The sequence below is a fragment of the Pristis pectinata genome, chromosome 2 (assembly GCF_009764475.1).
Source record: "Pristis pectinata isolate sPriPec2 chromosome 2, sPriPec2.1.pri, whole genome shotgun sequence".
Taxonomy (NCBI): Eukaryota; Metazoa; Chordata; class Chondrichthyes; order Rhinopristiformes; family Pristidae; genus Pristis; species Pristis pectinata.
Window position 1 is genome coordinate 85,504,338 of NC_067406.1, and position 26,232 is coordinate 85,530,569.

Genomic DNA, 26,232 nt, shown 5'->3' on the forward strand with positions numbered 1-26,232 from the left:
TTTCTCTGTAGCTGTGACACTTTACTCTGTACTGTTATTGCTTTTTTTTACCTGTACTACATCAATGCACTCTGTACTAACTTGATGTAACTGCACTGTGTAATGAATTGACCTGTAACATCGGTTTGTAAGACAAGTTTTTCACTGTACCTCGGTACAAGTGACAATAATAAACCAATACCAATAGTGACCCACATATCCGAGTTTGCCTACAAGATAGATGGTATTATAAACAATGCAGATGGAGCTACTAAAGTGTAAAAAGATGCTATTAGATCAAGTAAATATAAGAAACTGTCGCAAATAGATTTCCTAATGGCAAATGTAAGGACATCCAGTTTTGACATTGTATGAATACTTAGATATGCGCTCTAAATGGTGTAAAGCTCGAAATAACAACAGTCCAATGTGCCTTAGGGACCACAGATATAGATAGTTAAAACAACATGGATAGATACATAAATTAAATTGAAATGCGTAATGGAATAGTGGCTTTTAAGTCTAGAAAGCAGGAATATAAGGGAGTATGCATTGTATTTCGGCTATATAAGGTCATGGTTGTAACACTCCTGGGGTGCCATGAGAAGTCATGGGCATCACACCATTGGTATATTGATCTTGAAGAGAGTGAGGCATGGTTTTACTAGAACAATATCTGGATTCCAAAGAGCTAATTTGTAAGGAGCTTTTAAATGAATAGTTGCTATATTTCCTGGAACTTAAAGGGCTAAAGAAATGTCTTGATAAACTTTGTCATGATGTTACGGTCAGCTAGTAAGCTAGAGAGAAACTATTTCCACTAATTGGGGAATTAGGGCCGGGAGATATGACTTGAAAATTAAAGCCAGACCTTTCACACGAAATTTAAGGAAAGGGCGGTAGAAATTTGAAAAATCCACACGGGGGCAGTTGATGCAAGCTCGATTGTTAAAATTAACTCTGAGATTTACAGATTTTTGATAACCAAACATATTAAGATGTGGGGGAAGGCAGTCAGATTACAGGGTGAGAGCTGAATGGTAGAATGGAATCCAGAATAGTTTCGAAGATAGTGCTTTCCAATAAACTACCTCACTTCAAGTCTTCGGGATACCTCTAGCAACATGCTGTGGCAGGAATGTGTTTCTCTACGGGTGTCACGTCTGACAAATATGCATGTACCACTGTGGATTTGAACCCCACTACTTACACTCTGCGGTGTTGCCCAAATGTACAATGGTTATCATTTCCAGCCGGCTGGCTCATGGTGTTCCAGTTGACGGCGGTTACGGAAATGCCATAGGTTCCTTCGATAAGGCTGGGCGGGAAGATTTTGGGATTGGGCTCTGGCACCCGGAAACAGCGCTGTTTGTGTAATACTTGTTTCTGAAAAAAAACATTGAAAGCGACTGATTACCAACAAAATCTCACAAACTTTGACTACTCTCCTCCAACAGCAATCGAGGGAAAACCTGAGCTACAGCTTATTTTTGTTTTACAAAGTGAGTATGTCCTGTTACATTGTGTGGTTTATTTTGTTATACATTGGAATATTTTACTATACGTGCTGCTGAAGGATTATTAATTTCCTAAACACTACAATTTGTAGTTCAGAACTGGCGTAGGAGTAAGCAACAACGATCGTGCATTTTTTTCAGTAGTTCTTGCCGGCGTTGATAAGTGATTTAATATTGTATTTTAAAATTATGTAATATTATATGTAAACTATGAAGTACCATAGTTGCTGAGATTCAGAAATCAAAGCAAAAAATACTTGAAGACGCCAAATCGACGTGTGGGGAGGTAACTTTCTCCACAGCTGAAGAAGAACAACATATGGTTTGAATCTGTTCGGATCCTTTAATCAGGTAAAATCGCCTGAGGTCTTCATTAAGAACGTAGATGATCTCGACTTTCATGGCAAAGAATAATTCATGATCACTTCGGACACGCTATTGGGAACGAGGGTGATGCAAACAGAGAGAGAGATGAGAAAGTATAGTTTGTGGTAGGGAAGAGATGCCATGGGATTATCCTTGCATGATCTTGGAACCACCAGTTGTTTTGGCAGTGACTGACTACTCCATTTCTGCCATTTCCACCCAGTTTTGTATTTCTTGTATTTATTAGTGGATTAATTGGCTACTGTAAATTGCCCTTAGTGTCTTGATGTGTGGTAGAATTTGGGTGAAAGTTGATGGGAACGTGGGAAGAACAAAATATGTTAAGGTAAGATTAATGTAAAAATAGGAGCTTGGTGGTTGGTGCTACCTCTTTCTATGCTGTAAAGACTTCATGACTTTCCAATTTTCTCTCATAATCAATTTTCTTCCTCATTAACTTCTTAGTCTGTCCCTGCTGGTTCCTGTACAATTCCCAGTCCCCTGGACAACTATTTCATACTTTTTATGTTCTAATCTTTGATTTAATATTTTCCTTGACTTCCTTTGTTAATCAGATATGTTTTTTCTTTCTCCTGGGATCTCTTTTTCTAATTGAGATAAAATTCTGCTGAACCTTATGAACTAACTGTTTAAATATCTTCCACTGCTCATCCACTTATCTTTCCCTTAGCCAATTTACTCAGTCCACTGCACACAACTCTGCCTTCATAGCATTGTAATTGCCCTTATTGGTTAGGAACCCCAGGTGTCTGTCTTCAGATTGTGTCTGGAATTCCATTATTTTGTGAACACTATTCCCTAGGGCTTCCTTAGGTACCACATCTTTGCCTAATCCTTTCTCATTCTGTCTCATTGCACATGACTAGATCTTTTAAAAAAAAAGCCTGTTGCTGGGTAAGTTCTGTACAATACTGCCCTAAGAAACAATCCCTGACTCGTTCCATAAATTCCTCTTCCATGGACATGGTGGATCAATAATCCTGTTTCTGTGATGTATGACTATAATACTGTAGTCAGTTTGATTAGTCCAATCAATGTGCAGATTAAAATTATAATTTCAGGTACCTTTTTACATGCCTTTGTTATTTCCCCATTTATCCTCTTGAGAAGTAACAACTTGGGTTGGGGGGGGGGGTGGAGAGGGGGTTTGGTCTTAGACTACACCTGCCTGTGCCTTCTTTCCCCGGCCGTTCATTATTTTTAACCAAACTGATTGCATACCACTGCATCTATATCACTACTTAGTGCCGCATTGATTTCTTCCTTGATTAGCAGTGCTTCTTTCCTGGATTATTGAGTGCCCAGTCCTGGTCATCCTGCAACCACATCTCTGTAGTAGCTATTAGAACATACCCATATGTTACTATTTGTGCCTTCAGCTCATCCGTCTTGGTACAAATGTTATGTGCGTTCAGATAAAAAACCTTAAGCTTTGATATTTTGCAATTTTTACTTATACTGGGTTTACTTTCTGCCGCACATCTTGTATTTATTTGGGGTGACAGAGTTGCTATACCATGTGTGTTGAGAGGAGAAATTTTAGGGTATCTTCACAATAAACATTCTAATATTTGGGCATAAAGACAGGAGCAAGATATTGTCCAGTGTTAGTTAACAATCTTGATAACTAGGTAAGTGTAAGGATTGTGGACCCAAGACAGTGAAGTCACCTTTTCGGAGTTGGAAGTAGTCAGTGAGACCTTTCCAAAGTGTACATGTTGGGTTATTGTGAGAAGAGGATTGACAAACCCAAACTGGGCAGTTTAAGCACTCACCAGGATGACTTGGCTCCAAACCTCATCACTGAAGAGTTGAATTACAGAGTTGAGGTGAGAATGATTGCCCTTGACATACGGCCCTGACTTTAATGGTCCCGAACATAACTGCAGCCTATAGACAGTGAGGGGAAAACACTCCGGTAGTTGACAGAAAGATGGTTGTGGTTTATTTAGGTCAGTTGTCCCAGCCACAGAACACCAAAGCAGGAATTCTTAAGGTCGTGCATAGGCCAAACTATCTTCAGCTGCTTCACCAATGACCTTGCTTCCATCATAAGGTCAAAAATGGGGATGTACATAATGATTGGTAAATGGTTTATTATTGTTACATGTACTGAGGTACAGGGAAAAACTTTGTTTTGCTTGCCATCCATACAGATCTTTTCATCACATCAGTACGTTGAGGTAGTACAAGGGAAAAGCAATAACAGAATGCAGAATAAAGTGTTACAATTACAGAGATCCCACCTCCCAGCAAATGAAGCAGTCCATGCCTGCATGCACAAGGACTAGACAACATTAAGGCATGAGAAGGGCTGATAACTGACAACAATGATACTTGTGCTGCAAAAAAGCCAGGAAATGAAAGAGGAATCTCCTATCCTTGAGATTCAGGTCAGAGGATGGGTTTCCTGCAGGGAGTCATTCACCTCCTGATATCCCAAAGCATTTTCACCATGTCAGGAGTGTGATTGAATACTCTTGTGTAGATAAGTACAACCCCAGCAACATTCAAGAAACCTGACACCATCCAGGACAAAGCAGTGTACTTTGCTGGCACCCTATCCACCACCCTAGACACTCACTCCTAGTAACTCTGGTGCACCATCATTACATTGTGTGGCATCTATAAAATGCTTTGCAGTTACTTGCCTAGTTACTCTGAGTGCATCTCCCAAACCTGACACCTCTATCATCTAGAAGGATAAGAAGAACTGGTTTGTAGAAATACCACCACTATCAGCTTCCTTTCCAAATCACACACCATCCTGACTTGGAAATATATCCGCATTCTTTCAATGTAGCCGGGTATAAATCCAACGGCGTTGTGGAATGCACTTTCACCAAAAGGATTACAGTGGTTCAAGATGGAGGCTCATCACCACCTTCTCAAGGGCCTTCAGTGATGGATAATAAATGTTGGGCTCACCCATGATATCCACATCTTGAAAAATGAATAAATTAAAAAAAACACTCAAATGGGTCAAGGTGAAACATGTTGGATCCAGTTTTATAACAGAGTAAAGAAATGAGATCCAAGTTCTCATGTCAGGGTTTACCAAAAGAACCAGTCTTGGATAAATGTTCTCCTTTTGTATCTACCTGAGCACTTTACAAATCAAAATGATATTAAGGATATGCTTATTTCACCATAACATTCAGTGTCAAATGGTGTGGCTGAGACATCACCGATTCGCCAAAGAAATACTGAATAAACAGGTATTAGAAGGGTACTAAAGTTTACCAATATTTCAGTGATCAGCAAACTTTTTGCTAAACTGCAGTGCAACACCACATTCTACAACATTTATACTTTGCTGAGTTACTAATGGGTAACAGACTCAGAACACAATTGAGTTTAGTGTAGGCAAAACCTGAGGAGACACTAGAAGAGAGGCAGTTGAGACAGAAATGAAATTATAACTGAAGTCATGGAGGAGAAGATTTTCGCTCACAATACAATAGAGTTCATTTGTTAATGCCTCCTGGAAAATCTGACTTTCAGAAACAGGATTTTGGAGTAATAGTTGATGTAGGCAATACAAAGAAGGATTACAGTAATTCAATGTGACAGCTCATGCTTGTCTTATAGAAAATTGGATAAATTCATAAGTATTCACATAAATCACTTAATTCCAGTAAGTGAATTTCAAAGAGTTGTGTGATTATTAATATATGCTAGAAGCTCGTATATTCCAGTGGAAACTCTGGAAGAAATTACCCTAGATTGCACTAAATTAGGCAAGAAGTAGTGTTACGGACTCAGTGAAAGTCCCTTTAAGAGAGAGAGTGTGTGTGTATGTGTGTGTGGGGCGTGCTTACGTCAATAGAAGATAAAGGACGTAATGACGTTGTTGAAGAAGTTAGAAGAAGGAGAGAGAGAGAGAGAAGGGAGAGAGACACCAGCCTGCTAGTGTTCTCTATCGATGGATGAGAAACAATAACTGTGTCTGCCACTGAAATCCATGTATGGAAGTTGGAAGTAATCCGGTGGAGTTCACTTTGTTGCTGACCTGTAGAAGGAAACAGGTATTTGTGTGGACGACCACGATTCGGATGCTTTTCGGGGTGAGGCAGTCACTACCGAGTAAACACTGGAGTGTCGTTTGGGTTCCATCGTGGAACATTTGGATTTTGTATGTACTCTCTCTCTGTTTTTCTACATCTACGTCTTATCTTCTGACAACGGTGGTTGTTGAAGAAGCCCTTGCTCATGTTTCACCTTATGGCTTGCGGAACTGAACTTTAAGAACCATTCCGGAACTGGGAGTTTTGGACTTTGCCACCCACACACACACACGAAGAGTTTAGTTTTGGGGTTAACGTTCGAGGTTTAACATTTTTGAATTCTAACATACTAACATTTTTACTTTTATTTTACGTATTATCATAAGTAGTGATTAATAAAATAGTTTTTAACACTGAATCATGCTCAGTGTGTTTCTTTTGTTGCTGGTTCGTGACAGTAGGTACAACACTTACAACACAAATTCCTTTAGGAAGATAAAAGCAACTCAGAAAATCTGATTGGTTGAATGCTTAAATGATGTAGAATCGCTCTCTTTTCAAAAAGGGAAAAGCAATGCAATGTATATAAATATATGATGGATATGCATGACAAATGCACCACGTAGTTGGAGTTGAATGAACCAGTTGCATTTATTCTCGCAGCTCTCTGTGACTCTTGATGCTTCTCTATATAGTTGGCATTGGGTCAAGTTTGAAGTGAGGGCTTGTGTATATGCATGTACATTACAGCTAGTAGGTGCAAGGGAGAAGCTGTGGTTGCTCTCCTAAGAATAAAGGAGGTTGTGAGGGGATCTGATGAGGCACTTAAAGGATGAAGGGTCAAGACAGAGTAGACATAAAGAAAATGTACCCATTGATAGAAGGGTCAAGAACCAGATGACAAAGGTGATTAGCAAAAGAACAAAAAAATAAGGAACTTTGTTTTTCAGCAATGAACTGTTAGTGTCTGGAACATACTGTTGGGGGGAGGAGTAGAGACATATTCAATTGTGTTCAAAAGGGAACTGGATAAGCACTTGAAAGGAAGATATTTGCAAGAGAATAGATGTTATGTAGTTGCAGTCTTTGCTCCTCAACTCCAATCCTCTTACACTAAAGACCAGCGTCCATTTGCCTTCCTAATTAGTTGTAGTACTGGCATGTTAATTTATAGTGATTCAAGTCTAGGGATGTGCAGATCCCTCTGATCACCAGTACTTTTCAATGTTTCATCATTTTTAAAAAAACTACTTTTTTGTTGTTTCTACCAGAGTGGATGTTACTTTCCTTCCACATGCCATGTCCTTGGCCATTCATTTATCCTGTCAGTGTCCCCGCAAAATCTTTCCGCATCCTTTTCCCACACAGCTTTGTATCATCAGCAAAACTGGATACCAGTAAATTTCTAATAATCTGGCATCTGACTGTTCAGAAATTCTGACAGTTTGGCAATGGGCTCACTCCTTAGTAGTGAATATGAGCCGGGGGTCCAGAGTGCAACCAGAGCCAGCTGGGGAACCTGTATATTAGTGGCCAGGAACTTGGTTGGGCAGGTTTGTATATTTCCTGCTCCCTTGACTGGAAAATTTAATAAACTACAGTGTAACATGTAAAAGAAAATGAAATAAAGTGTGTAGGGTATTAATAGGAGCAACATCCAATAGCCCAGAAAATGCGTAGACACAAGAGACTAGTTCAGATGAAGGGTCTCGACCGAAACGTCGACTGTCCATTTCCCGCCATAGGTGCTGCCTGACCTGCTGAGGTCCTCCAGCATTTTGTGTGTTCCACCAGAAAATCTGTAGGTCTGGCACTACCAAAGTGCCAGATTATCAGAGTTTTGCTGTCTTTTTCCATTCATCCAAATTATTGATACAGTTTGTGTACAGCTGAGAATCCAGCACTGATCCTTATAGCATTCCACTAGTTACAGTTAAACCAAAGATCCAAAAATGACCCATTTATTCCTATTCTCTGTTTTCTGTTCATTAGCCAACCCTCAATCTGTGTCCTACACCCACAAGCCTATGTTCTTTAGTTTCGTTTAATAGTGTAGTGCATGGCACTTTATCAAATACACCACTTCTACTGGTTTCCCCTTTCTTTACACCACTACTTACAACCTCAAAAAAAACTCTTACAGATTTATGAACTGTGCTTTCCCTTTCATAAATCCATGTTGCACAATTATATAATAACAAAATAGAGTTAAGGTGTAATTATAAGACAGTTTTGACTCCAGTTTGAAACATTTCAACTTTATACCAACACCAAGGTTGTGAAATGTAAGTCTATTTTTAAGACTAACCCCAAAATGAAAATCTAGTGTCAGACTGAGTCCTTACTCTATTCAGATTGTTTTTTTTTGTTGTAAGTTGTAGTGTAAATTACAATTTATGTTTTGAAATTTGGCACTGGATTTTTTTTGGGTCAGATTTACAACTGTGACCATTCTAAATGCTGCCTATCTGAGATATGGAGTTCAGCATGGTCAATTAATAAGGGTTATTTATGTGCTGGGGGAGAGAAACAATTTTTAAAACTATATGATTTTATTAATAATTTTCTAGGTTGCTAATGAAATTTCCCTTTTTTAATGAACTGTGATACTGGATTTATTACCATGAAATAAACAAAATTTCTAAACTGCTTAATGCTGCTTTTGTTGTGAAGTCTTTTCCTATTCTGTAAAAACTGGTTTTATGTCACTTAAAAAATAATCACAATTAAGTATGATAAACAGTGATGATAGGTAATTTCAGGATTATAGCCTGCTGGCAACTAATTTTTTGATTTTTAATAAGATTTGACTCTCACCATGACTAGAGGTCTAGTAAGGAACATTTGGGTTAAATATTCATGTAAATGCATGTTGTTATTGAACTAAGGAAAATAATATAGAACATGGAACAGTACAGCACAGGAAAAGGCCTATCGGCCCATGATATCTGTGCCAACCATGATGCCAATCAGGACTAATCCCATCTGTGGTCTATGTCCCTCCATTCCCTGCCTGTTCACTCGCCTGTCTGAATGCCTCTTAAATGTCGCTATTGTATCTACTTCCACCACTTCCCCTGGCAGTACTTTCCAAGCCCCTTTTACTCTCTGAGTAAAAAAAAACCTTGCCTCGTAAATCTCCTTTAAACTTACCCCCTGTCACCTTAAACCTATGCCCTCTAGTATTTGACATTTCCACCCTGGGAAAAAGATTCTGTCTATCTGATCCATGCCTCTCATAATTTTATATACTTCTTTCATGTCGCCCCTCAGCCTCCAACACTCGAGAAAACAATCAAAGTTTGTCCAACCTCTCCTTATAGCTAAACTCTCTAATCCAGACAAATTCCTGGTGAACTTCTCCTGCACCTTCTCCAAAACTTACATATACTTCCTGTAATGTGGCAACCAGAACTGCACACAGTACTCCAAATGTAGCCTAACCAAAGTTCTACACAGCTGCAACACTTCTTGACTTTTCTGCTCAACACCCCAACTGATGCAGGTAAGTATGCTATACACCTTCTTTCCCACCCTATCTACCTGTGTTGTCACTTTCAAGGAGCTATGGGCTTGCACTCCAAGATCCCTCTGTAGATCAATGCTTCTAAGGGTCCTGCCATTTACTGTATACTTTCCTCTTGCATTTGACCTCCTAAAGTGCAATGCCTCACACTTGTCCATATTAACCTCCATCTGCCATTCCTCTGCCCACATTTCTAACTGGTCAATATCCTGCTGAATCCTTTGACAACCATCCTCACTCTCTTGCGCTTTGTATACTGGCAACAGCAATACCATATCACAAAACCTATCTCCATGGAAGTTTGATGCTTTGCTGTAATGATATAGTCTTTCTTTTGTTCTGGAAGTGATATATATGAATGAAGATCTGTTTGGAAAAAAATACCTTCAAACAGATTGATTTTAGTGTGACAGAAAAATATCACATGAACTATTTTTCAAAACATAGCCTAGCATTATCTACATTTAAAAGGAGCACAATGAGGCAGTTGTGGCATTTCTTTAAGAGCAATGCATGGAGGAGAGCATGTGATAAGTAGTTGAATTTGATCAGAGAAGCTACTTTAGAAGAAAAATAATAATCCCTCATCCCTACTGTAGGGATATATTACCATTAGAATGTGTTCATTAAATTTTTTCCACAAGATGGAAAATCAGATGAAGTGATCTACGTGCATGCAAATTTTCATCAAAGGGAAAATTAATTCCATTTCTATGACCAATTTGTTTGAAAGGTTTCTGCTTTCAGACGTCCATGCATATACATCCCTATATTTGGCTAACATTTGTGTCACGAACCAGCAACAAAAGAAACACACTGAGCATGATTCAGTGTTAAAAACTATTTTATTAATCACTATTTATGATAATACGTAAAATAAAAGTAAAAATGTTAGTATGTTAGAATTCAATAATGTTAAACCTCGAACGTTAACCCCAAAACTAAACTCGTCGTGTGTGTGTGTGACAAAGTCCCAAACTCCAAGTTCTGGAATGGTTCTTAAAGTTCAGTTCCGCAAGCCATAAGGTGAAACATGAGCAAGGGCTTCTTCAACAACCACCGTTGTCAGAAGACGTAGACGTAGAGAAACATAGAGAGAGTAAATACGAAATCCAAATGTTCCACGATGGAACCCAAACGACACTTCAGTGTTTACTCGGTAGTGACTTCCTCACCCCGAAAAGCATCCGAATCGTGGTCGTCCACACACACAAATACCTGTTTCCTTCTACAGGTCAGCAACAAAGTGAACTCCACCGGATTACTTCCAACTTCCATACATGGATTTCAGTGGCAAACACAGTTATTGTTTCTCATCCATCGATAGAGAAAACAAGCAGGCTGGTGTCTCTCTCCCTTCTCTCTCTCTCTCTCTCTCTCTCTCTCCTTCTTCTGACTTCTTCAACAACGTCATTACATCCTTTATCTTCTATTGACGTAAGCACGCCCCACACACACATACACACACACTCTCTATCTTAAAGGGACTTTCACTGAGTCCGTAACATTTGTATTTTTCTATCAGTCAATAATTACCGTGGGTCCAAAATTCCCAAACCCACTCTGATATATTAGTATCCCCACCAAAGGGAAGAATGCCTGCCTCACTGGAGATCCCTGGGGTAGGCTGTCTGTGGAATAGTGATGGGTATAAATGTTGGTGTGCGCTGAATTGTGTAACAACTGATATGTCAAAGAGATTAATACTACCTCTGATTTGATGTCCAGGATAGAAACAAACTGCAGAGCTGACTACACAAGGACCAGATATTGAACTAGCACCTGCTAGTTTGTATTATTCTACAAAGTGCTACTCCATTTAAGAGTAATTCTGAATGGAGTAATACATTGCAGGAGTATTTCCCACTTCAAGTACACCTCAGATCTAACTTTTAAGTAGCATAGAAATGGTATCGTCAAAATGGGAAAATGTGTAATGTTGCATGTTTTATATTGGCATTTATAATTGGAGTGATATTACAAAGTTCCCTCACCCAAAGACAAGAGGCCATGATAAGTTGGATGAGTTTCAGAAATATCAGTTTAAGTGCCAGTGTAGTGCAATGAGTAATTTAAAGCAACCTGGATCAGTACTAGAATGGTATAGCAGCAAATTTTACAATAGTTTAATATTCAGTAGTTCCTTCTATCAATCCCAGCTATTGTTTGATAGTGGATGAAGACAAAACTGTGCCAAAAGCAAATCTTTAAAGTTACTTTTGAAAAGCTTTTAGAAATAGAATAGCATTGGAAAATTCTAGATTAATAGTAATACAACTTTATTCATAAAGAAACTCTCTATTTTTTGTCTAGTTTTACTTTTACTTATCCAAAAGTGAAATTATATTTTGTTCAGGAACTTAAAAATTGCAGAAGACATTCACCATTAACAACCATTATTGTATGGCCGTATCCTGGAAGTATAAATCAAGAAGCTGGGTAAAAACAAAATAGATAAAGCATCCTTAATTGCATTTGTTAATATAAATTTTATTTATTTTATTTTCAGAAGAATAAATTACAAAAAAATTAATCAATTCTAAATGTGATATCAGCCATGAAGTAAATGAAGCAGATAGTTAACATTTAGAGTTTGAGTCCAGTTCTTAAAGGAATACAGAGAACCACACCAACCATCTGTACTTCTCTCAGATCTAGGCAAGAATGCCATATAGTTTTGTGCTGTGGATCCACACCAACAGGATTTGAATTAAGACTTTGCAAACTCATTACACCAAGAATATTTGCAGCCAATTAAATGCAGCTTTGCTCCTATCAGTCTCACCTTTTTCTGAAGCCAAAATCCAAAAATGAATGAACAGTATCTTAACTACAGCATCCTGCAGCTCCTAGCTTACTTCTGGCAACATACATGTAGTGTGAAGAGAACATGTGAGTTCTTACAATTGGATTCTGGATTATGAAAGTGTGTTTGGAATTCACAAGGAAGCTATTAGTCTGTTAAACTGCATTTGAAATTATAAACATCCACCATCTGTTGATTGTGTGATTTACTGTTTGTCTCTTTTAGACTGAAGAATGAAACTCTTGGTGCTTGGTGCCACAGGACAAACAGGCCAGTTTCTAGTGAGACAAGCTCTGCAGCAGAGCCATGTGGTGACAGCTGTTGTAAGAACTCCCAGCAAGCTCACAATTCATCATGATAACCTGAAGGTAGTTCCTGGTGTGATAGAATCCTTTTGTATACTCTGCAATAAAGTCAACATTTACGTGCAGTATGTAGGTTCTACAAATGAGAAAATTATACCAAATTTATCGTGCTTCCAATTCCCGATACATATGACAACTTGTATCCTGACGTAAACTGTTCCTTGTACATTTATCAACTCTTTTGCAGGTTGTAGAAGCAAATATCTTCTCAGCTGACAGCCTTATGGAGCACTTTAACGAGCAAGATGTTGTCATGTCCTGTCTTGGTTTCCCAATAAGCATACTCTCTCGAATTACTGGATATACAGAATCAATGAAAGCTATCGTTGCTTCAATGCGCCTGGCAAAAGTGAATCGAATTATAGCAATGACATCCTGGTACACACAAAGTGAGTCCTTAGACATACTGTATGTATAATGAAAACTGCCTATGTAAACACATCAGAATAGAATTGCAATAGAATAGAATTCTTTTGGGAGGTGATGCATATAGTGTGAACAGTCTATTATAAATATGAATATAGGAATTTATAAGAACAACTGGATACCTACTTGTCCTGATCCACTTATCCACATCCTTTAATTCTGCTTCACAGGAGGATGCCAATTGATCTCGACTCCTCGTACTTTAGCCTGGAAAGTTGACTGGTATATTTGAGGAAGTTAATTGAGAGAACTTTTACTCATTTATTACATTTAAAGAGTAGAAAGAAAAGGTTTACTAACCAAGCACTATCCTTGGATATCATATGAAGCGATAATACCACACATTAAGTATCCTCTGAAAAGGGTAAAGCTTCAGTAGTGGGAAAATTTCTGTGTGAACGTAAATAAATATACAAAACCATATAAAAAAATATACAAAACCAAAAAAAAGTAAAAAAAATAAAAAAAAGAAAAGCTGAAAACTCGCGAATGGCAAAGCAGTTTGCTCAGAATTTAAAAGGAAGATGGGTTATTATTCCATTTGAAATGCTTCATGAGCACTGGTCCATGATGTGAGAATACATGGGATCCAGGGTGAGATAGCAAATCGGATACAAAATTGGCTCGATGGTAGGAGACAGCGAGATTCACTTGATTTCTGTCATATTTGATGATAATTCATGCCAAGTGTTAATTCCTCTGTGGATGGGCATATTTTCATTACATCCTTATGCTTTTAGTCATAATTTTACAACATAAGAAATAGGAGCAGGAGTAGGCCTTCTGACCCATCAAGCCTGCTCCGCCATCCAAAAAAATAAGGCTGATCTGACCGTGGACTCAGCTCCACCTGCTTGCCTTTTCCCCATGATCCTTAATTCCCCTACTATGCAAAAATCCATCTAACTGTGTCTTAAATATATTTAATGAGGTACTCTCTACTGCTTCCCTGGGCAGAGAATTCCACAGATTCACTACTCGCTGGGAAAAGCAGTTCCTCCTCATCTCCATGCTAAATCTACTCCCCTGAATCTTGAGTCGATGTCCCCTAGTTCTGGCCTCAGCTACCTTTCATAATTTTATATGTTTCTATAAGATCCCCTCTCATTCTTCTGAATTCCAGTGAGTAGAGTCACATGCAGCTCAGTATCTCCTGGTAGGCTAATCCCCTCATCTCCAAAATGAACCTGGTGAACCTCCTCTGCATCACCTCCAAAGCCAGTATATCTTTTTTCAAGTAAGGAGACCAGAACTGCACACGGTACTCCAGGTGCAGCCTCACCAGTTCCCTGTACAGTTGCTGCATAACCTCCCTGCTCTTAAACTCAATCCCTCTAGCAATGAAGGCCAGCATTCCATTTGCGTTCTTGATAGCCTGTTGCACCTGCAAACCAACCTTTTGCGATTCATGCACAAGCACCCCAAGTCCCTCTGCACAACAGCATGCTGCAATCTTTCACCATTTAAATAATAATCTGATCTTCTATTTTTCCTTCCAAAGTGGATGACCTTGCATTTACCAACATTGTACTCTATCTGCCAGACCCTTGCCCATTCACTTGACCTATCTATATCTCTGCAAACTCTCCGCATCCTCTGCACAATTTGCTTTTCCACTCAGTTTAGTGTCATCTGCAAACTCAGATATGCTACACTCAGTCCCCTCTTCCAAATCATTAATGTATACCATGAATAATTGCGGGCCCAGCACCGACTCCTGTGGCACTCTGCTCACCACTGATTGCCAACCAGAGAAATACCCATTACCCCCAACTCCATGCCTCCTTATCTTATGGATGTCTTTTGTGCGGCACCTTATCGAACACCTTCTAGAAATCCAAGTATACAACATCCACCTGTTCCATCCACTGCACTCATTATATCCTCAAAGGTCTCCAATAAGTTTGTCAAACAGGACCTGCCCTTCCTGAATCCATGCTGTGTCTGACTGATGGAACCACTTCTATCCAGATGTCTTGCTATTTCTTCCTTAATGATAGCTCCAAACATTTTCCCAACTACAGATGTTAAGCTAACTGGCCTATAGTTACCTGCCTTTTGCCTACATCCTTTTTTAACTGGCGTGACATTCACTGTCTTCCAATCTGCCAGGACTTGCCCAGAGTCCAGAGAATTATCACAAACACTTCTACTGTAACTTCTGCCATTTCTTTCAGTACCCCGGCATGCATTCCATCAGGACCAGGGGACTTGTCTACCTTTAGGCCCACTGGTTTACCATTAGAATGTTTTTTCTGGATTTTTTGTGATGTCACTAAATATGTCACCTTCTTCCACCTTATTGTCTACCTGCATTGCACTTTCTCTGTACCTGTGACACTTTACTGTGCATTCTTTAAATTAAAATTTTTTAAAAATTTTATTTACAGCGTGGTAACAGGCCCTTCCAGCCCAACGAGTCCGCGCCGCCCATATTAAACCCACGTTAACCTACCCGTACGTCTTTTTGCAATGTGGGAGGAAACCAGAGCACCCGGAGGAAACCCACACAGACATGGGAGAACATACAAACTCCTTACAGACAGCGACGGGAATCGAACCCCGATCACTGGTGCTGTAATAACGTCGCGCTAACTGCTTTGTACTACCTCAATATACTGTATAATGAATTCATCTGTATGAATGGTATGCAAGACAAGTTTTTCACTGTACCTCGGTACAAGTGACAACAATAAACCAATTCCAATTCCAATTCATCCTTTACTAGTGTCATGACTGAACAAGTGCTAGGTCCAGATTTCATCATTGATATCACATGCATAATTGACTTAAATTTGGCAGCTCCGCTCCCTTAGGGATTTATTGTATCAAATAAAACTTCGGAGGCTTGTCATGATAGAAGCTGAGTTAATGTTTGCACTAGTTGAGGTTACTAGAACAAAGGGCTACAGTCTCAATATAAGGGGTCAGGCATTTAGGACAGATGAGGAAAGATTTCTTCATCCAAATGATAGTGTCTCTTTAGAATCCTCTACTCTAGACAGTGATGGAGACATTGTCACTGAGTATTTCCAAGATAGAAGTCAATAGATTTTTAGATATTAAGGAAATCAAGGGACTTGGGGCTAGTTTAGGAAAGTGGCATTATGATAAGGAATCAAGCAAGATCTTATTGAATGGTGGAATAGAGATGAGAGATCAAATTGGCTACTTCTGTTTCTGTTCTTATGTTTTTATGCCAAGAAAATATTGTGGTCCTTTTTCAATAAAAGCGGTGTATATATTTTACAGCTGAGAGTGCACAAAAGGCCTCCTGGATGGTACGATGGCTGCTGATCCCCATGATCCGTAGCATACTGAACAACATGTATGAGATGGAAAATTATTTGAATGAGGAGTGTGAGGATCTCGATTGGACTACAGTAAGACCTCCAGAACTTAAGACTGCTCCGGAAACAGGTTCAAATCTTGTTTATCAATTCCATATACCTTTATAATTGATTTCCTGATTTCCATTCAGGGATAGGAACCTTATCACAACTCCATTTTTTGTTTACATAATTTAAGAATAAAACTTTGAATTTGTGATTTTGATATGCAGTTGGCAAGCCTTTTCCTAGATTTGAGAATGAGACCAACTTGTGCAGTTTCTGTCAATGATAACTTTCTGTGTATAATTTTCACTGCAGTAGCAGAATTTGAAAATTTAATTCTGCTACAGTCTGAGTAAAGGAGATTCTCTTCCTTTTTCTTCCTATGTGTCTGACCCCTAAACTGCAACTGTGACCTATGATTTTAGATCCTCCAGGGTGAGGAAGCAATCACCTTGCAAATCTCCAGTCAATCCCCCTGCAAATCTTGTAAATCTGAATATGATTACCCGTCATCCTTCTAAACTGCAGTGAGTATAAGCCAATCTTACTTGTTTTCTCCTCGTAGAACAAGCCCCCCAATGCAGGAAGCATCCCAGTGAGATCTATGCCACAGTGCCTCTCAGGCAAATACTGCACATGGTGCTTCCTGTATAACTGCAGCAAGACATCCTTACTTTTGTGCCCCAGCCTCTTTTCATTAGTTTTTCTGATTGCTTGTTGTACCTGCAGGTTTCTGCATCTTAGTGTACCAGTACATCAAGACCCTTTTACCCACTCACAATTACTACTGTTTTATAGTTTAAAATATATTCTCTTTTGCTGTTCTCCCCCATCAAAATGAATAAACTGCCACTTTCCCACTGTATCCACTCGTCTCATGCACTCATTTAACCTGCTTGAATTATTTTGTAGAATACTTGCAAACTCCTCCCTGCTTATTTCCCCACCTTGTTTTGTTGCATCAGCAAACCTCAATACATTCCATGCTGTCTTTTCATCTACATCATTAGTGCAAAATGTGCATAGCTCAGAGGTCAAGATTGCTCCTTAAGTACTCCACTCGCAACTATAACCAGTGACATTGAATAATCTACTGGAAGAACTTTTCTTCAATTTGATTATTCCTTGAATTTGTCCATTTAGAGCAATAACAAAGCTTAAATTGGTATTGGTTTATTATTGTCATTTGTACCGAGATACAGTGAAAAACTTGTCTTGCATACCATTCATACAGATCAATTCACTACACAGTACAGATACATTGAGTTAGTACAGAGTGCATTGAGGTAGTACAGGTAAAAACAATAAGAGAGTGCAGAGTAAAGTGTCACAGCTACAGGGAAGTGCATTGCAGGTAGACAATAAGGTGCAAGGTCATAACAAGGTAGATTGTGAGGTCAAGAGTCCATCTCATTGTATAAGGGAACCATTCAATAGCCTTATCACAGTGGGATGGAAGCTGTCCTTGAGCCCAGTGGTACATGCCTTCAGCCTCCTGTATCTTCTGGCTGATGGGAGAGGAGAAAAGAGAGAATGACCCGGGTGGGTGGGGTCTTTGAAATGGTGGTACAAAGCACATTTTATAGCATATGCAGAAAAATGAAGTGAAACAAAGCTGATAGAAGTATACAGGGTGAGCTGGAACACTGTTGGATAAAATGTGCATAATCCGGCACTCTTTCACTGCCAGGCTATGCCTCTGCATGAAGCGTGAGTGGATGTGGCTGCCAGTGATTACAATCAATAGAAACCTGAGGTGCCAGATGATCCAAAGGTATGATAGTAGTAATCCAGAAAAGAAGGTGTCTTTTAGTCAGTTGAACTTCTATTATCTGATATGATCTAGTATTTTTGAAACCCACAGTTTTATCAAGGAATTATTGATGCCGTCGACACCCTAGTGTGACTTAAACTGATTTCCTTAAAACAGTTTGGTTGAGGTCTTTTGCAAAAGCATTTTAAATTCAATTCAATCAGCTTTCTTATTCAGATGAACTATTTTGAAATTTGAGCCAATTCATCACTGGAGCCTGACTGGAACAAAACTGTTTTTGTGATAACAGTTCATGAAATTTCTGACTGACTCCATAAAAACCAATAGGGGTAATTTTAGCATGGCAAACTGGCAGGGAACTGACTGCATCAGATATGTAATCTGTTTATCCACAGCCTAGTTTTACAATCAGTGCAAACTAAAATGGAGAGGAATGTGAAGTGAGCTGCAGGTCTGATCCTATCACCTTCAAGCTGGGTGATGTGGGTTAACTTTTTCATGTACGTACGTCAACAGACTGAAGTATTGGAGTATTGTTGAGAAGAGCCAATGAATTCTGGAGGAAAACACACACTGCTGGAGGAACTCACCCATACACTCCTCCCACTGGGTCCCACACCCCCCCCCCCCCCACTGTTCCCATCTGCCCACCCCACCTCCCTTATTTGGTTCCATGCTCCACCCTCTCCTATCAGATTCCATCATCTGGTCACCTCCACCTCTCACCTCCCAGCCTCTGTCACAATTTCCACTCTTCCCTCCTCCATCTGCCCATCACCCTTCCTCACCTGGATCCACCTATCGCTTGCCAGCTCTTGCCCCACCCCCTCCCCCTCACCTCCTTATACTGGCTATCTCCCCTCTTCCAGTCCAGATGAAGGGTCTTGACCCGAAATGTCAACTGTCCATTTCCCACTACAGATGCTGCTTGACCCGCTGAGTTCCTCCAGCAGTTTGTTTTTTGCTCCATATTCCAGTATCTGCAGTCCCTTGTGTCAGCCAATGAATTCTGCTGCATGAAAGCTGACTTATTTTTAGATACTCAAAACATCACCCTGCTTGAAAGTGATAGTTTCAGACCTATAGCTCACTTCACATTCATGCCAGTTAGTTTGCATTGATGAATTTCATAGACTGCTCTGAAACGCCAGTTAGTAGTTTTGTTGTATTTATTGTGAAGGCATGAGAAGACAAAGGTAAACTATTTATATTTTAAATATAAAATTACATAATTTTACAAGGATTTTTTTCCCCAAGCATAATTGTGCCTCCCTCATTGACACATCTGAAGTCCATAATTAGTTTATCCTTCAGCTGTTTATGTTGGACATACTTTATGCTCATGAAGAATGGACTCTAGGTTTTCACTGCTATCCTGAGTGCTCCCTTCTATTTTAAGTCATCATGGGCCAGTGATTCCCACAAGTCAGTGGGGTAGCTACACTCTTTCAAAGCTTTGAGAAGATCCTTGTATCTTTGCTCCTGGCCACCTGGTAAACCTCAGAATATACAGTACATAGTTGCATTATTTCGACTGATTTCTTTTAAATTTATGAGCCTTTAAGCTAATTTGGGAAGGGATGGACTAGCTTCATGTTGTCATTAATTTCTTAAAAATTATTCTTCATGATTAAGCAACACTGCAGTTGTTAAGAAAGGCTCTGATATTTTCTTGATAAAATGATGAACTTTTGGATGTTAGCAACACAAGTGTGTCATGTGCCGTATGCCTGGACAGGATTGTTTATCACACATTCAACAAAGCAATCAACAAAGAAGTCACCGGCACTTCGACTATGCTCTGCAAGAAGCGCAATTATTGATGTTTACTTTTGGACGTAGTGCATACTTTTCATAAAGAATAATTTTAAGCTCTAACAGAATTATTTAAGAAAAAAATCTTTACATTATATGAACTTTTGCTTGTTTCATTATTTATTATAGATACTTTTGGCCACAATTTCCTCAAAATTTTATTTCTTGATATGGCTAAGCAGACCATTAGATTCCTCTAAAGGCAAAGAATGGTTTTTTAAAATATTTATGAGTGGAGTCTTCTTGAACTTTTACTCTTGCCACTAGTCTGCAAATTTATGTTCCCCGGGACCTGAATTAACGTGCCATCCAGGCAGACTGGGGCCAAAAATAGATGCCATTCTAGAGATGTTCCGATTGCAGTTAAACAGTTAAGATTGGATTAAGAAAATAAATAATGGGAAATAAGGTCTCCAATAGTATTAATGCAGATGGAAAAAAAGAAATGTAGGAAACAATAATGACAAAAATGTAATTTAGAAAATGAACTTTGAAATGAAGGAAACAAACTTAAAATCCTGATGAATCCACTCTAGAGCTAGCATGCTTACTTTAGGGTTTTGTTGCAGTTTAGTGTTTTGGTGACTAGTATGGTGCTCAGCTTAAAAAAAGGAGATAATTTATCATTGGTTATAACCTGGGATTGTAAAAGAAACTTTTGTCCCATTTATTGCAGAGTGTTTTCACAGTGTAGTATCCACTTAACGTTAGTTGAATTACAATGCCAGATTTGGCAGAAAATGTTTGTTCATTGGAATTCCTGCTGTGAGCTATTGGTGCGGAATTTGTGGGGAAAAATTGCACTTGTTTCTTCACTGAGAAGTTTCTCAAGATTGCCAGTGCTGAAATCAGTAGCACAGCCTGCACCATGACACAGCCTTTCTGCTATTCAATCCATTTTAATGGGAAGGTGGGAGCAGAATAATGCCTGTCCACCAGAATGCTGAAAGAACTAAACTGTACCTCCAGCTGTCAAAACCATTCAGAAACATTCGAAATCCTTACAAAACCATTAAAAAAATTAAATCACACCAATAAGAAACATTGCAATACATACAAACAAAAACAAAGCACCTTTCACTTCTTACTTCCTCCCAGCTGTTCCCTGTTGAAATCTATGGAGAGAACTCCCTGCAGCAGGTCTCACCAGGCACAGGTTCTTCAAGCAGCCTGCTCAGCACCTCATACTCCACCTTGGCAGTCTCCAACCTGACGGCATGAACATCGATTTCTCCAACTTCCAGTAACCACTACCCTCTGTCCCCAATCTTTTATTTCCCCTTATCCCACCAGCCCCCATCACCCCCTCTCTTTCCCCTCCTCCACCCTCTCGATCTGCCCATCACCACACATTCCTTCCTCTGGTTCCCCTCCTCACCTCCTTCTCTTTCTTCCACGGTCCACTGTCCTCCCCTATCAGATTCTATCTTCTTCAGCCCTTTGTCACTTCCACCAATCACCTCCCAGCTTCTTATATCATTCCCACTTTCCCCCTCCCTCACCTGCCTATCACCCCGCTCACCTGGATCCACCCGTCACCTGCCAGGTCTTGCTCCAATTCCCCTCACCTTTTTATATTGGCTATCTCCCCTCTTTCTTACCAGTCCTGATCAAAAGTCTCGATCCAAAACGTCGACTGTCTATTTCCCTCCATGGATGCTGCCTGACCTGCTGAGTTCCTCCAGCATTTTGTGTGTTGATCCAGATTTCCGGCGTCTGCAGTCTCCCTTGTGTGCCCAGCACATCCACTCTGCTGCCGGGCTGCATGAAGGCTGTTGGAAATTTGCCAGCAGACTCCAGACATACATGCTGCCTCTTGCATAGGATAACAGTGGCAGCTATGCGTAGAACTGCCAGCATTTTTCTGCAAAATCTGGTGCTATGTCACACAGCCACCATTTGGGTACACTAGTGATCTGAAGGGGCAAAGGGGAATGGAATTGTATGCAGAAATCCAGAGATCAAATCAGTAGCTTGGAATATGGATTTGCTAATTAACCAAATACATATAGTTTTGTCTTCTGGGTTTTCCATCTCTGAGCTGAGTAGAAATGTATTTTTGCATTTTATGTGCTTGGCCATTTTAAGGGGAGAGTGAAGATTAGAGGTGCACACTATATTCGGTGACTTACCACTGCCGGGTGTAGTCAGGAGAAAGGGTAAAGTACATTTTTCTAGCAATGCATATAAAAAACCTGCAACTCTCATGTGGTCGGAGTAGCTGAAGTGGTCAGCTACAAGGTGGTTTCGTCCAGATAAGATTATGTGTAGGAATTGGTTCAATAGCCTTATTATCTCAGGAAATGTTGATCTCCTAAGGTAAATACATCCTATGGTTAAAGCCACCTTCACTCTGTCTGGCCAAGTGTACACTATCACTTCACTCTTCATGCGTCTGCATATTTGAGCAACCCCCAGCCTTCATTTTCTGTGAAGATCATCCCCTCCTGGTTAGACTGTGCTGCATCTTTTCTCCACAGAAGGTAACATCGAGTGTTATGGTTGGCACACAGTTTGTGAGGTGAAGTTCAATAACCATGGATTGTATTGCATTTGGTCACAGCCCCCACTTCTGGAAGTATTTAGTCATTGCAATGAGATCTGCCATCAGATATACGTCAGGCTCCTGAATGTTTTTACCTTGATTGCAAGTGCTACATCGTCAGTATGGGTAAATTCCAGTGATGTTGTGGCTCATACATTTTGCTCATACAGATGTGAAGAGTGTAGGAATGGCAGCTCTCCCTGGGATAGTCCACTGCTGAGAGTTTGTTGCTTGCTTATCTTATCCTACAGGTGAACTTTCATTTTCAGTTACCTAAAAACGGCCACAGTCAGCATTGCTGTGGGCTGCCACATATTGCCCTGTTAATAAATGCAAGGGAGAAGGCCCTAAATGCTACATTATATCCACGTCAGAGATGAAGAAACAGGCAGAGCTGCTGATGGAACTAAAAACACCTCTGACGTATAGACTGGCTTTATTTCATCAGTAATTGAACTATGAAAAGGCCAAATAAGGCATAGGCCAAGATTTCAATCACATCCCTTTCTTTTGTATCTAGGGCCCTCATGCACGCAACATTGCAGGAGATCATGAGGATGATTCCTCAGAAGACCTTTTTTCACTCAGAGCATCCAAATCAGAGTGTACAGCCATGCACAAACATTCACAGGTCCACTTAGTTAGTAGAGTAATTCACAATATGTGAAGAGTATGAGACTAGTGATAAAGATAGCTGAACAAAATCCACATCAGTGATACAATCCTGTCCACTTATCTGGATACATTATAAATCTGGGGGGAGTTTTGTATGGATGGTAAGTGCACCAATGGTACTCATCCACATGCAGTACTTTGGTACTGGGTTTCTCCTGGCCTCCTAATATGCAATCATGAAATCTGTGTGGATATTGAGTTAAGGCTCAAAAAATTATTAATTTTAGCCATCCAATTCTTGTATTCTATCAAGAATTGATTTAAAACAGTGCATAAAATGCATGTGCATATACTTTCACAATAGGATTCTCCCTGTCACTTTTAATTCTATATATTTAAAAATACTGTGGCATTAGTGATTTCTGTCCTAATTCCTTATGATGACCCTCATTAGTTGACTTTTTCTCCATTCCAATGAAACAGTGCTTGTAAATGATTCAGCATTTATTCTTTTACATTTTTTTACAGATAAGGAAATATTAACTTATGACGGCTACTTTGTTCCGGATCAGGACGGAATTCCCATTACAAATTCAGTGACGCGGGGGGATGTTGCTCGCTTTATGCTTTCCCAGCTAAATGTGGATTTGTGGGTGAAGAAGTCTGTGGCCATGGTAACAAAGTGAAAGACAAATTCCTACACTGCTGGGTGGTAACTTCTTTTCACTATTCCTTAAAATGGGTGTATCTAAACAAATAAGAAACACTACATTAACAGCAAAACAAAAATAATTAAAAGACGTTACCTTGCGTGTAGCTAGGAGCTAAATGATTAACCCAAGATCTAAGTAGCTACTTTCTTTCATCTCCAGTTTATTTATGTATAGCTTTGGCTGCATTCAGTTACAGAATATTCTTTGGGTTAGCGATGATAAATCAAGCAGGTATTTGTTCTTCTCTGCTGGGATATTTAGTGGGATTAATTCTTTCTATGTTATTAGAAAACTGCACAGAATTTTAAAAGCTAATGATATAAAACTACTTGATTTTACAAGCAGTTTTGAATGATAGACTGTATTAATGACAAGAATTAAATTAGTTTGCAAACTAGTTGCGTGAAGGGATTTGGATGCATTCAGAGAACAAAATGGGTAATCAAAGTAAAGAAATAATGATGTAAGTAATGCAGGTATACCTCATCTGAACCTGAATTATATAATCTGTATCAACCTGAATGTGTTTTTGTAGACTCGGGATTGAATCTGTGTCAGTGCGTTGCCTAACCTATATTAACAAATTGATTGCTGACAATTCAAAATAAAGGATAATAGTAATGTGTAATGGATTCTGATTGCATGGTAACTTGCAAAATTAAAGTATTTTATGCACTCATGCTGGAGGTCATTTAAAATGGGTACATTTTTGTTTCTTTTTACATCCAATGAATACCTACATTACACACATCTGGATTATATAGCAAAACATGTTAGTAATATTTGGAGTTATCAGACAAGATATCTTTATTAGTCACATGTACATCAAAACAGAGACTGAAATACATCTTTTGCGTAGAGTGTTTTGGGGCAGTCCGCAAGTGTCGCCACGCTTCCGGCGCCAACATAGCATGCCCACAACTTCCTAACCCATACGTCTTTGGAATGTGGGAGGAAACCCACGCAGACACATAATCCATCTTTAAGATCTGAACACTAATTTAGGTTGGAAAATCTAATAGAACCCAGAAAAGGAAAGGAAACGAAACAAGGTATGCATGTTAAAATCAGGTTATATTTTATTTGGCAAATATAGCATTCTTCCAAAGTGGAAACTGCTCAGCACTGATGTTAAATTTGGAGTGCAAGATAGTTGTGAAGTATGAACTGACTGTCATCTCCAGGAATACAACAGCATCAGTACTAAGTGATAACATAACATAAGGACATATCACTTTTCACCAAATATTATGCAGTATGAATCTCCCTAGACAACTAAATAAAAATGTCAAAAAGATTATGCATTACTAAATTACTCAACTGCCATCTGCTAAAGGCAGTGTTAAAGAAAAAACTGGATTTTTTTTTAGAGTGTGAATATAGAGTGAATAAATTAAAAGGCAGCATGCAGTCTGGCAGTTAAAATTAGTGAAGATTGGTATTGGTTTATTATTGTCACTTGTACCGAGGTACAATGAAAAGCTTGTCTTACAAACCGATCATACAGGTCAATTCATTACACGGTGCAGTTACATTGAGTTAGTACAAAGTGCATTGATGCAGTACAGGTAAAAACAGTAACAGAACAAAGTCAAGTGTCACAGCTAGAGAAAGTGCAGTGCAGTAAGGTGCAAGGTCACAAGGTAGATCGTGAGGTCATAGTCCATCTCATTGTATAAGGGAACCATTCAATAGTCTTATCACAGTGGGGTAGAAGCTGTCCTTAAGTCTGGTGGTACGTGCCCTCAGGCACCTGTATCTTCTACCCAATGGAAGAGGAGAGAAGAGAGAATGTCCCGGGTGGGTGGGGTCTTTGATTATGCTGGCTGCTACAACGACAGGTAAAGACAGAGTCCAAGGAGGAGAGGCTGGTGTCCGTGATGTGCTGGGCTGTGGCCACAACTCTCCGCAGCTTCTTGTGGTGCTGGGCAGAGCAGTTGCTGTACCAAGCCTTGATACATCCAGATAGGATGCTTTCTATGGTGCATCGGTAAAAGTTGGTGAGAGTCAAAGGGGACAAACCAAATTTCTTTAGCCTCCTGAGGAAGTAGAGGCGCTGGTGAGCTTCCTTGGCCGTGGCATCTACATGATTTGACCAAGACAGGCTGTTGGTGCTGTTCACACCCAGGAACTTGAAGCTCTCAACCCTCTCGACCTCAGCACCATTGATGTAGACAGGTGCATGTACACCGCCCCCTTTCCTGAAGTCAATGACCAGCTCTTTTATTTTGTTGACATTGAGGGAAAGATTGTTGTCATTACACCATTCCACTAAGCTCTCTATCTCCTTCCTGTACTCCGACTCATCGCTGTTTGAGATACGGCCTGCAACGGTGGTATCATCTACAGACTTGTAGATGGAGTTAGAGCAGAATCTGGCCACACAGTTGTGAGTGTATAGGGAGTAGAGGGCTGAGGACGC

General features: G+C 39.6%; 1 protein-coding gene across 1 annotated transcript; it reads left to right on the plus strand.

The window, feature by feature from the left end:
* The first annotated feature begins 1,136 nt into the window (after nucleotides 1–1,136).
* Nucleotides 1,137–24,479, plus strand: LOC127587032 (flavin reductase (NADPH)-like). Its single transcript, XM_052045179.1, has 5 exons — nucleotides 1,137–1,481; nucleotides 12,448–12,590; nucleotides 12,775–12,976; nucleotides 16,266–16,433; nucleotides 23,626–24,479. The coding sequence occupies exons 2-5, from the start codon at nucleotides 12,456–12,458 to the stop codon at nucleotides 23,781–23,783; spliced, it is 663 nt and encodes a 220-aa protein (XP_051901139.1). The 5' UTR covers nucleotides 1,137–1,481; nucleotides 12,448–12,455; the 3' UTR covers nucleotides 23,784–24,479.
* The last annotated feature ends 1,753 nt before the right edge of the window (nucleotides 24,480–26,232 follow it).

Coding starts and splice junctions, on each gene's coding strand:
- LOC127587032 (XM_052045179.1), top strand. CDS start 12,456: ATGAAACTCTTGGTGCTTGGTGCCACAGGACAAACAGGCCAGTTTCTA. Junction 12,591..12,774: donor TTCATCATGATAACCTGAAG/GTAGTTCCTGGT, acceptor ACTCTTTTGCAG/GTTGTAGAAGCAAATATCTT. Junction 12,977..16,265: donor GACATCCTGGTACACACAAA/GTGAGTCCTTAG, acceptor TATATTTTACAG/CTGAGAGTGCACAAAAGGCC.